Source organism: Garra rufa, chromosome 22 (genome assembly GCF_049309525.1).
Source record: "Garra rufa chromosome 22, GarRuf1.0, whole genome shotgun sequence".
NCBI lineage: Eukaryota > Metazoa > Chordata > Actinopteri > Cypriniformes > Cyprinidae > Garra > Garra rufa.
Window position 1 is genome coordinate 8,917,359 of NC_133382.1, and position 13,120 is coordinate 8,930,478.

At 32.9% G+C, this 13,120-nt stretch overlaps 1 protein-coding gene across 1 annotated transcript in view; it reads right to left on the bottom strand.

Annotated features, from left to right (window-relative positions):
* Nucleotides 1-1,275: 1,275 nt before the first annotated feature.
* Nucleotides 1,276-13,120, bottom strand: part of ipmkb (inositol polyphosphate multikinase b) — a 36,323-nt gene continuing 24,478 nt past the window's right edge. Inside the window, exons 5-6 of the mRNA XM_073828573.1 lie at nt 5,549-5,630; nt 1,276-3,447 (exon numbers count right to left, since the gene is read on the bottom strand). Of these exons, the coding sequence (XP_073684674.1) occupies nt 2,915-3,447; nt 5,549-5,630 (615 nt within the window). The 3' untranslated portion in view covers nt 1,276-2,914. The remainder of the gene's footprint in view (nt 3,448-5,548; nt 5,631-13,120) is intronic.

Below are 13,120 nucleotides of genomic sequence, written 5' to 3' on the forward strand. Positions count from 1 at the left end.
CTTACTTTCAGTGCATAAATAAGATTAATGGACATTAATTATTGAGTTATGCATGTATGACTATATAACAATGTGTCTTTGTCCAGATAACCATAAAGGTAGGATGTAAACATGACATCAGTACATTTATTTGTGAACAAAAGCATATTATAAATGGAGAACACTATAGTATTCCAGAGTTTAGACCGCTTTCATTTCTTGAGGTCTACTGCAAAAAAAGACTATTTTTTTTATTTGATAGGCACAAAGGCAATTTTTAAGATTTCCTCAGAGCTATGCTATTCATGCACTTCTTGTCTTTATGGGTACACACGGAAAGCAACTTTTCCTATGTTGTGCCACTTTAAAGGTGCATGTGAACAAGAATGAACAAGTTAAATTGTTTTTCGTACACTTTCGCAACCAAGTTAATAAAACACAATACACAAAACACATAAACAAAAGAGATCAATGTGTAATGAAAATGGACGCAATTTCCTGATGGGTTTAGCTAAACATATTGAGATGAAAATGAATGATTGTTATACTTGTAAGCATAAGACCATTTTATTAAAACATGCTATGCCTGAGATTTAGAAAACAATGCAATAGACAGGGTTCCCCCTCACAAAACATCAATTCATTTCCATGCCTCTTCTGACTTTTTCAGTAAAGGCAGTAAAGATTTTTAAACATTTTTTGGCTCAAAATTAGCAATTTCTAGCCAATATTTTACTATATTTATTTTTCACAATTTTCTAATATGTGCAAGTTTTTTTAAATGAAAGGGAACCCTGAACCCATTGGTAAAAAAAAAAAAGTTAGTCTCTGCTTCTAATTACGACAACATTTTAATGCCACGTTAAAACTAAACAAAAAAATAAATAAATAAGATTACGAGATTAAAGTCATAATATTTTGAGAATAAAGTCGAAATTACAAGAATAAAGTCAAAATATTTTGAGACTAATGTCAAAATATTTAAACTTTAAAATTATGAGAATAAATTTGAAATGTTAAAAATAGTCAAAATTAATAAAAATAGGGTCAAAATAGTTTGAGAATAAAATCAAAAAAATTACACAAACTCAAAATTATGAGAATAATTTTGAAATGTTGAAAATAGTCACAATATTTTGAGAATAAATTCGAAATTACTAGAATAAAATAAATATTTTGAGAATAAACTCAAAATTATGACAATAAAGTCTAAAAGTTTCAAGATTAAAGTAAAAATTACGAGACTTAAGTCGTAGTGTTTTCAGAATAAAGTAAAAATATTTTGAGAATAAAGTCAAAATTACGAGAATAGTTGAAATATTTAAACTCAAAATAATGAGAATTTGAAATGTTGCAAATAAAGTAAAAATTACAAGAACAAAATCAAAATATTATGAGAATAAAGTCAAAATTCCTAGAATGAAGTTGAAATATTTCGAGAATAAAGTCAAAAAATTATGAGAATAATTTTGAAATGCTGAAAAGTCAAAATTACGACAATAAAGTCTAAAAGTTAAGAATAAAGTAAAAATTACCAGACGAGAAGTCGTGTTTTGAGAATAAAGTAAAAATATTTTGAGAATAGTCAAAATTACAAGAATTAATTCGTAGCAATTACGAGATTTAAGTTATAATAATTTGAGTATATTCTAGCCTTTTGCGAAACATCCCGACTTTATTCTCAAAACATTTCAACTTTATTCTCAAAACATTTCGACTTTATTTTCGAAACGTCAACTTTATTCTCAAAACATCTCAACTGTCTCGAAAATCTCGAAATTACGAGAATAAAGTTGAAGTATTTTGTAGTACTCAAAATGATGAGAATAAATTTGAAATGTTGAGAATAAATTTAAAATGACAAGAATTCAACTTAACTCTCGAAACATCTCAACTTTACTCTCGAAACATTTAGACTTCATTCTCAAAACATCTTTTTTTTTTTTACCGTGGCACTAAAACGGTATCATAGTTAATAAACATGTAAACCGTAAAAGCAAAAAAAACAAAACACAATTTAAATGGTTACTGACAAATCACACATTTAAGAAAAACAAAGATCAACAACAAAAATTCATTTCTGAGATTAAAATGTTTCCAATTTTGAGGGTATTCTTGTTTTTCCTCTCGCATTGAGACACATTAAATGTCTTTTTTTATGACTAAGTTCATGTCCTATTCAGTCACCAAATTAATGTGTACAAACAACTTAATGAAATACCTGGAAACCCAAGTACATTGGTTGATATTTTCCAAAGAAAGACTGTATTATTAAAATCACAATTCAAGTTCACTTCATCAGTGGAAACTTTGGCATTTGACGTAGACAAACCATGAGGGCTGTACAATGAAAAAAATAAATGACCTCAACTTCATTACTTTCATTGTTATTTCAGTCATATTGCATCAGTAATCACAGAACATGAACACACTTACAAAGAGTTAATTCTTTTCAAATCACATAAAAAAAAAAATTGAAATAAAATTCACAATTCAACAGGTCTGAAACAGGCAGGGTCATATTGGCAGCACTTGCGAAAGAAACTTCAACTATATTTTCCTACATCCTCACTCGCCAAATTCCTATTTTCAATTAAATTGATTTTTAAAAAAATAAAAGAAAATGATAAAAAGAAAAAAATAATCCTGCAATGGCTCTGGAAACAGGAACTAATACGTAATATCTGAGGCATAATATGATGAGAGTGTTTCTTCTTTTGTCGGGATAAATATACAAGCATTATAGATTCATTTACCTGAGTAAGATATAATAACAAACTGTACAAAGCTTTTAAAAGACTAAAGCACATACATTAGACGAAGGATTACAAACATGTTACTCCACTGATGGTGTAGGTAGTGCAGATTAGAGAAAGGGTAGACGGACACGAAAGTGGCTACAAAATTCATACCTTCAACAACAAGAACCGCTCAATCACTCTTCCAGAATTTGACGCAGGACCTTCAATAGGTTCTTCAGGCCGTAGATGTAACCCTGGTCGGGAACGTCACTATCGAAGACATGCGCAAAGTCGATCATCTTTACCTCCACGTCACTGACCGTTTCCTGTCCCGCTTCGCTTTTTGTCTCCTTCCCGTCTTCTTCCAGTCTCGCCAAGCCGCCGTTGCCGTTGGGCTGCGGCGAGGAGCTCCAAACGCCGTTGTCCTGTTTGGCTTGGTAGTGGCTCCGGGCGCAGCCTTTCTTGTGCAGGGAGTACATGGTGGAGAGGCTCTGATCGATGTTGTTGTTCTGCTCACAGGCCTCGGGTGTGATCTGGGTATCCCGTAGGGTGAGAGAGATGAGACTGGGCGCGCAGATGCCCTCGTAGACGAAGAGCAGAGAGCTTGCATAAAAGTTGAACCGACTCTGGCCCTCAAACCACTGAAGGATCTTCTGGACTTTGAGGATGCTGGCAGTGATGGCGTCTTTGCGGAGAATGTCGCCATTGTAGAAGAACTTGGATAAACCTGTAGGACAATGAGGATGTTGTTCGTAACTGAATTATCTATGAGTTAGGAAGGAACTACAACTATAGAAGATGTCAAATGCTTTATATTGTGACAGTTAATACTATTTCAATCTTGTCCTCAGGCATTCCTAGACAAAGATGAACTTGTATCTGTGACCTGGAAGGCTTGGTTGACATAACAATGAAATATGCCTTTACACAAATGGACAAAACGTGAATCAGTTCTTTCAGCAAACTATTTTTTTCATTAAAATTCATCAGTTTCTTTGCATCACCATCACGTACATGCTCACTTCCTCATGTGGCATTACAAACTTTTAGCAAAATGTTATGCAAATTAATACTACTGTTCATTACCATGCACTGTTATACCGTTAGGTACATATAAATACACAACTGGTCAAAAGTTTGGAATAAATTCATATTTTTTTAATGTTGTTGAAAGAAGTCTCTTATGCTTACCAAGGCTGCATGTATTTGATCCAAAATACATTAGATACACTGGTTTTTATTGTTAAATGTCATTTATTTTTGTGATGCAAAGCTGATTTTTCCACATCAGTGTCACATGATCCTTCAGAAATCATTCTAATATGCTGATTTGGTGCTTCATTGATTCTATTTTTTTTATTAGTGATTAATTCGTATTAATGGTCTTTATTACTATCAAAGTTTGCTGGTTAATATTTTTGTGATTTTTTTTAAGAATTCCCTGAATAGAAACTGCAGAAGAACAGCATTTATCTGATTTTTTTTTTTTTTTGTAACATAAATGTCTTACTGTCACTTATAGTCAATTTAATGCATCCTTGCTCAATATAAGTATTATTATTATTATTTTTAGTATTTCTTAACCCAAACATTGGAGAAAAAAATTCAAATAAGAAACAAAAAAAGAGAAAGAAACCCATTTTTCAGAATTGAAAATTAAAAGAAATGTTTTTTTAAGGTATCTAAAAATTCTGTATTCCATCAGGAATAAATTCCATTTTTAAATATATTTAAAGAGAAAAAAAGTTTTTGAAAAAGTTTTAATTCTAACAATATTTAATAATATTATTGTTTAATGAATTTATGTAGAGCAAATAAATGCAACCTTAAAAATTATGCAAACCTTTTTTTTTAGTCAAAAGTTTTTGGACAGCAAGATTTTTAGTGGGGTTTTTTTTGTTTGTTTGTTTTTTAAAGAAGTCTCTTCTGCTCACCAAGCCTGCATTTATTTGATCCAAAATAAATTTTGAAGTATTTTTACTATTTAATTTATTTATTTATTTGAATATATTTTATTATATACATTATAATCACTTTTGATTAATTTAAAGCATGCTAGCTTAATAAAAGTATTAATTTCTATAATTTCTTTCCCAAAAATAAAAAATAAAATAATAATAATAAAAGTATCTTTAACAGTAAATCAGCATATTAGAATGATTTCTGAAGGATCATTTGACACTGAAGTAATGATGCTGAAAATGTTGCTTTTTTTTAAATCACAGGAAAAAATTTAATTTAAAAATGTATTAAAATAGAAAGCAGTCATTTTTAATAGTAAAAATATTTCACAATATTACTCTTTTTGTATTTTGCATTTAATAATAAATAACTGAAGGCTTGGTGAGCAGAAGACACTTCTTTTAAAATCTTACTGTCCAAAATGTTTGACTGGTAGACTACATATAAGCAAATATAATTATTCCTTGTGTTCAAGATTTTCTTATTTTTACACTGTACTTGACATTTTATTTTACATTTTTGCATTTGCACATTTTTTCTAAGCTACTTGCATTGTATTGGCAAATAGTATCTGCCTATGACTAACCATAACAAGTTGGTTAACAAAGTAAATATCTAATTAACTGCTATTTAAAAAAAAAACAAACAAAAAAAAAAAAAAAACGTTCCAACCCATTTGCGTAAATTGCATTTTACAAGACAAATGTCAATCCAAGAATAAACACAGTACTCGTCAAGGTATTTAAAATTTACATTAAACTTGTTTTCCTCATTCATCTTACATAAATGCCACAGAAGCAGTCTGTTTTAGGTATCAGTGTTATGGTGCAAATAGTATGATGTGTTCACCTTGTGGTTGATCTTACCTTCCTTGATTGTGTCCTTCACGAGACCTCTTCCATAATGCTGGTCATATGTCTCAAAGCTGTCTGAGTCAACTTTATATACCTAAAAGACAGAAAGAAAAAAATTTGAACTGGAGTTGAATGTGAATAGCCTCTTTAGAGGTCTGGCTCTCCCTCTAGAGGACATGTGGGGTCATTACAGTATCTCCTCTGATTGAATTAACTCCAGTAAGGAAATGAAATTCAAGTCGAAAAGGGTGATGAGGGAGCCAATGTAATATCGTACTGTGTAATTTGGGTTTATTTTCAGAGGGGCATTAAGTTCCTTTCTATATCATCCAAATCAGCAGTGCAATTATGAGTAATGGTTCTGTTTGCTCGGTGGTTATGTAGATCGGCTCTTTTCATCCATCTGTTTTTCCGTACTGGCTGGCAGAGGGCTGAACCCCTGGGACGCCCTGAGACTGAGAATTTACATACCGTCTGCTCCCCATCAATATTTCACCAAGAAACTGGACCTCGCTGCCCTTTCCATGCGCAATTTTAGACACTCCTATCCTTTCCATTTTATTTAAACATAGTTAAAGGTCAACCAATAATTCTCCTTAAACTATTAGGACTGTGCTACTTTTACTTAAGCTGCATTTTGAGCCAGAAGAGGTAAAACAAACAAGACATGCATCCTGAAATAAAGTATCTATTGGACCCAAGTTCAATCAATAAGGAATACATAAAGGATTGACATTTAAAAAAAAAAAAAAAGTAAAAAAAAAAACAAAAAAAAAAACAATGTATTAATGTACTACCCGAAAAGCTTAAATTCTTATTTGAAATACACATTTTAAATACAAATATACACTGGCGTTCAAAGGTTTGGGATCAGTAAGACTTCTAATGTTCTAAAGACTTCTAAAGTCTCCTACACTAATCAAGGCTGCATTTATTTAATCAAAAATACAGAAAAAATACATAATAATCAGAAATGTTATTACAATGTAAAATAATGGTTTCTATTGTAATATACTTTAAAATATAATTTATTCCTGTGATGCTTAGCTGAATTTTCATTAGCCATTACTCCAGTCTTTAATGTCACATGATCCTTTAGAAATCATTCTAATATGCTGATTTATTATTAGAATTATCTATGTTGGCAACAGTTTTGCAGCCATTTCTTTTTCCGAAGCCTGTGATACTTTTTTCAGGATTCTTTGATGAATAAAAAGTTTAAAAGAACAGCATTTATTCAAAATATAAACCTTTTCTAACAATAAGTCTTTGCTATCACTTTTATCAATTTAACAAATCCTTGATGAATAAAAGTATAAATTTCTTTAAAAAAAAAAAAGAATAAAAATGTACTCACTGCAAACTTTTAAACAGTTGTGTATATTGTTTGAAAACATTTTTTCTTTTAAATAAATCCTGTTCTTTTTACAGTTTATTCATTAAAGAATCCTGAAAAACAAATAATTAGGCAGCACAACTGTGTCCAACATTGATAAAAAAAAAAAAAAATCAGCACATTACAATGATTTCTGAACGTTCATGTCACACTGAATACTGCAATGATGCTGAAAATTCAGCTTTGATCACAGGAATAAATTACATTTTAATGTATATTAAAATAGGAAAACATTATTTTACATAGTATATATATATTTTTTTACAATATATCATTTTTGTTCTGTATTTTTAATTAAATAAACAGCCTTGATGAGCATAAAGAACTTCCTTAAAAAAAAAAAAAAAAAAAACTAAAAAAAAAAAAATCTTTTAAATCTAAAAAAATAAATAAATAAAAAATCTTACCGATCCTAAACTTTTGAACATCAGTGTCAATAAAAATCTCTGACAGTTATTATATTACACTGTAAAAATAGGGCATAATTCACTGTATTAAAATTAAAGATTTTCTTTGTTGTTTTACAGGTGTTTTACCTGTATTTTGAATTTTGTACTTCATTGGGTTGTGTTGTAGGTTAAACAGAAATGTCCATAAAAATTAATTGATACTTTCTTTCTTTTACAGTGTATATTATACTAAATGGTTACTGAATGCTTGCATCAGTATCAATATCACCTCAACAAATGATTTCAGTCATTCCCGTAAGCTGGCGCGGATTAATGCACAGGCTTACATAGGCTGCAGCCTAGGGGCCTCACGTGTTCAGGGGGCCTCGGATTGGCCAGACAATTTTTTTTTTTTTTTACTTAAGCGCAAACCAGGCACGGCACGGCACGGCGCCGGGATTCCAGTTTGGATGGGCCAGACCAATTGTGAACGTTAAATTAAAAACGTTATCTAATCACTGTTTAACCTAATAAAAATTACTAATATACTGTTAAATTATCTGTAACTATACATAATATAGATTTTAATAGCTTGCTCTTTAAATATTTTGTTGCATTGTAAAAAAGTTTCGGTGCATAGGACGGACCTATCCGCGATCGCTCTCCGTGGTTCTGACCAAAGAAGAGCGCTTTGGAATCTCCATTACGCATCATAAGCATCATTCCTGGGATGCGTTTCCCGATAACGTTGTCTCTTAGCGCGCTACGAAGACTCTTAAGGTATAACTTAACTAAAGGTTAAACCATTGCTAGGCGTCTTCAGGGCTATCATCCACTCGCGAGGCAGAGGCGCTGGCGCCCTCCTAGCAATGGAGCTGGTCACGCTAGCATCCTGGGGTGGCAGAGACAAATATATGTGCTAGGTGATGTGGGTCTCGGCTCTCTTCATCTCCTGGTTTCAGCGATGACTCCGAGACTGTACGTGCGCGTTTAAGGTACCTAAACAACGACTGTTGCAACAGGGCCGAGGGCTGGGTTGGAAAATATGTGACGTCATTATGTTTTTTAATTTAATCAATGTTGCCTCACACAAAGAGCAGCCTAGAAGCCCCTGACAACCTTAATCCGCCCCTGCCCGTAAGGTCCTTACAGCTTACAACACCAAAAGAACCAAAACCCACAATGACACTGACCAAGCCAATAAATTGAACAAACACTAGGATAAAAATTAAGGATGCACAATATTTATCGGACAGATAAATTATCGACCGATATGGGTAAAAATGACGTCATTTTTATTGCTCCGATAAATAAATGAAACCCGATCCGATAAAGTACTCTTGCTGGTAAATAAATCAATCAGTCTGGTTTATCTGAGATTCATCTGCTTTCCGAGTGCAAGTGACTGCAGCTGTAAACTGCAGTGACTCTCGGCCTTTGTCGCGTTTAATACGTCATCATCTGTGTCGTCATCATCCCCTTCGCCGGTCTGGAAGTTTTTTACGGTGACAGAGGAGGACAATGCCACTGCTATTTGCAACACATGTTTAGCAAGGATTCCGAGAAGAGGTAAAAAGCCGTTAAGTTTTAACAATCTTATATCTCACTTCAGAGGTCGTCATCACGGTGAATCTGTTTTAGGGGCCGTTCACATGTCGCGCTTAAAAACGCGTGGAAAACGCTGAAGCGCCGCCTTCTCTTTCTTTCCAAACCCAAAGTCTTTGCCAAACCGCTCTGTAGTTTGAGCTCCAGAGGCGTCTGTCGTTGCTAAGCAGCCATGACATGCGCTCTCCATAAAGACGTAGTTTCAGCAAAGAATAAATAGATTTTCAGCATTAAAAATCGCTTGCAGTAGCTCTGTTATCAAATTTATTTAAAAATGTTTATTCCTGTACAGCTTTGATAAGCTGTTTCTCCACCTTGCCACTGCCAGTGCTTTCAGTGTTATTAAGGGAAAGGATAAAGCTGATTGGTTGGTTCATGTCACATGACCTGCATTGCGCTTGCAGCATTCTGAAAAGTTGAGATGTTTTATTCCCCGCGTTGTACGATTTGGCTGCTGCACACATTCATAATATGATTAATAAGAATGGACTATATGTAAGATCCCAAAATGTCAAAGCATTTTATTTTATTTAGAATTGTGGTGCCTTACACAAAAAAATAAAAACATTTTTGAAGAGTCAGGACTGTTTGCTATGATTGTTAGACCCAGATATATAATATAAATTTCATTAGTTTATCTTAGATTTTGTATTCTCCTGTGTGCACAAAATTATCATATAAAAATATGAATGTATTGGTTATCGGTATCGGCATCGGCCAAAAGAAGGACTTAATTATCGGCTATCGGTATCGGTTAGAATTTTTCATATCATGCATCCCTAATAAAAATTCATGTCAAATGTTCATGTTATCCCCACAAAAATACATTTTTATTATTAGATAGATAGAAAGCTACATGACATTTTTCAGTAGCGAGGTGGTAACATCACTGTTTTTGAAGCAGATAAACTTACAGTTTTGGTATTAGTAGGGATGCTGCGGCTGAACTGTTAAGAGACATACAAACTCAGGGGGTGTTTACATAAAAGTTTTTAGCCAAAAACGGCAAACTGTGTTTTGCCTGTTCGTTTACATGACAACGGCATAATTTTGAAAACAGGTTTCAAAGTGCAAGTTTTTGAAAATGCCACCATTATCGTTTCCGTCTAAACAACCAATACGGGAATCTTTGAAAACGGTGACGTCATGCGTGTGCGCAGTATGTGCTAGGTATGTAGTCATGCACAGTACGAGTTGATTTTAAAGTGCAAACAAACCGCGTGCCAACTACTGGCCTGGCTTTCATAATACAGCATTTTTGCCAGTTTTCACGAATAGACCCTATGTGTAAACGCAAATTCTTTTAAAAAGTTTGTGTATTCATGAAACTTTTTAAAAACACAAGGGAAATACTTTTTAATAAAATGTATTCCTTTGATGCTAAGCTAAATTTTAATCAGACAATACTCTTAATTGTCACATGATCCTTCAGAAATCATTCTAATATGCTGATTTATTATTAGAATTATCTATGTTGGCAACAGTTTTGCTGCCAATTTTTTTTTTTTTTCTCGGAACCTGTGATACGTTTTTTCAGGATTTTTTGATGAATAAACAGTAAAAAAACAGCATTTATTAAAATATAAACCTTTTCTAACTGCATTTTAACTTATCAATTTAACACATCCTTGCTGTATAAAGGTATTAATTTCTTTCAAAAAAAAAAAAAAAGAAAGAATAAACATTTACTGACCCCAAGCTTTTGACAGTGTATATTGTTGGAATTTTCTAACAATGTATTGTTAGACATATTTCTATTTTAAATAAATGCTGTTCTCTTTAACTTTTTATTCAAAGAATCCTAAAAAATATCCCAAATAAGTAATCCTATGTGCAATTGTTTTGAAAACGGTGTCGTGTATACATGAACCCTCACCCTCATGTTGTTTCAAACCTGTAAGACCTTCACTGAATTTTTTTTTTTTTACTTTTCTGTTTTTGACTACATAGTTGTGTAAACATAGCCTCAGATAATTAAGTGCTAAAGTTGTTACGTCTGAACCTAGAAGACTAATTCACCATGAGTTTCCACAAGATTTATCTATGGGGTTTTAAAATGGGTTTTTTTGTACAATGTAAACTGCACACACTCAAACCCCAAACATTCTTGTGTAGTCACATATTAGAAACACACTTTTTTTTAAAAGTAAACATAGCAGCTTAAAAATTTGTGTTTTCGATATTGGTACGTGTAATTTTATTATAGAGCATAAAGTTTAGGTATAGTCAATTTATGTTTACCACAGACCTTATTTAACTCCTAAATTGAAAAACCCCATAGGAAAATCTTGAGAGAACCCATGGCGAATTAATCTTCCGGGTTTTGACGTCTTTCCTGTTACAATTACATAGCTACAATTTCTCTCTCATTCTAATAAGTGCATTAGAGTGCATTAACAACTGCATTATCAATGGCTCAAGGCTCAATATAGCTCTAAAATGATGTTTTGGAATTAGTAATGGAGGCTAAGATGAAATGCGTAAAAAATTAGCCATCCACCCAAGAGTGTTTTAAGGACAAAAACCTGACAAATGTCTTGAAATGCATTCTCGGAATAATTGATTCTGAGCCATTTATTATTAGAAAGATAATACCCATTATTTGTGCATTACGCATTATTTTAATGAAAGGGCGATGCACTGACACATCTTGCCTCACACTTGCATTCGATACGATCAGGAAAGTTTTACATTACATATTTAAATCCATGTGCAAACAAAGCAAGGCAATTCATATAAAGCTTGTTCTCAGACGACCAGACAATTTCCTCTGAGATAATAAAGAGCGACATGGCTCTGTTGCATAAGTGAAGGGTGTTGAGTAAACCTCATCCATCATGAGCGGATGATAAAGAGTTTAGAGGTCTCCACCCGTGTTTCCCAAGAGAGAAGCAAAAGACCCTGAGGATGCTGGGAGAGGCCAGTGTGATAAGCTCATCCTGTCCGATGGCACAGATATCCAAACATATCCTCCTCTCACTCCCACACACATCACTATATTAGTGAAAGCTTTTGATGTTTGCCAATGATGTTTGCGTTATACTAACCCTACCCTTTAATTTAAAATGGTTTAGTAAAATACATACACTATTGGTCAAAAGTTTGGAATCATTCAAATTTTTTTTATGTTATTGAAAGCTGTTTATGTTCAACATTTATTTGTTCAAAATGCAGTAAAAACAGTAATATTATGAAATATTATTACAATATAACTTATTAAGGGGTTATAATTAGCTGCTTGATTACATTTTGGATTTTTTTTTCCCAGAAAAGTAAAAAAAAAAAAAAAAAAAACAGCATTTATTTGAAATTGGAATGTTTTTAACATTATAAATCCTTGCTAAATAAAGTATTAATTTATATTTAAAAAAAACTTAAATGGTGGTACATCATGGGTTTCACAAAAATAAAGTTGCAAAATATAATAAAAGCAGCAAATCAGCATATTAGAATGATTTCTGAAGGAAATAATGGAAAAATGATGCTGAAAATGCAGCTTTGCATCGCAGGAATAAATTACATTTTTAAATATTTTAAAATGGACGTAATTAATACATAATTTATTACAATGATCATAATAATTAGTAGCCTGGAAAAAATCCAGACCCTAATCTATTAAGATTAGGGTCTGGCATCGAGGAATGAAAAGGGCCTAACTCGAGGGGCGGCACCAAGCGTGCATTTGAAACTCTCACTGCACGCAATCGGATAACGCCACAACCAATCACAACAATACACCGTGTGAGCCCCATACGATTAGCTACTAGCGGAGCTAACTGTTAGATTAAAGGGATGGTTCGGATTAGAATTGACTTCATTGCTATGCACTCCGAAGCCCATGTAAATACCCCATCCAAAGTTTTTTTTACCTTAGTCAAACATTTATGGAGATATTAGAGTTTTTCGAATTGCTTGTTACAGGAGTGAATGGTACATGTGATGTATCTCGTAAATTGCACCACTAAACGTGCAAGTAATCTTACCAAACTTGTACAGTAGGGCTGTGCAATAAATCGCATGCGATTGTCATGCGTATCTCATCAGTAAAGCCGGTTCTGTGATTTGTAGTAAATCTCCATCACGTGCGTTCAGATGGCGCGGTATTTAAAACACTGAGCCGTAGATCACTGAAAAGCTACGCAATATCGCGTTCAAAATCGAATGCGATTCATCCGCGATTTTGAACGCGATTTT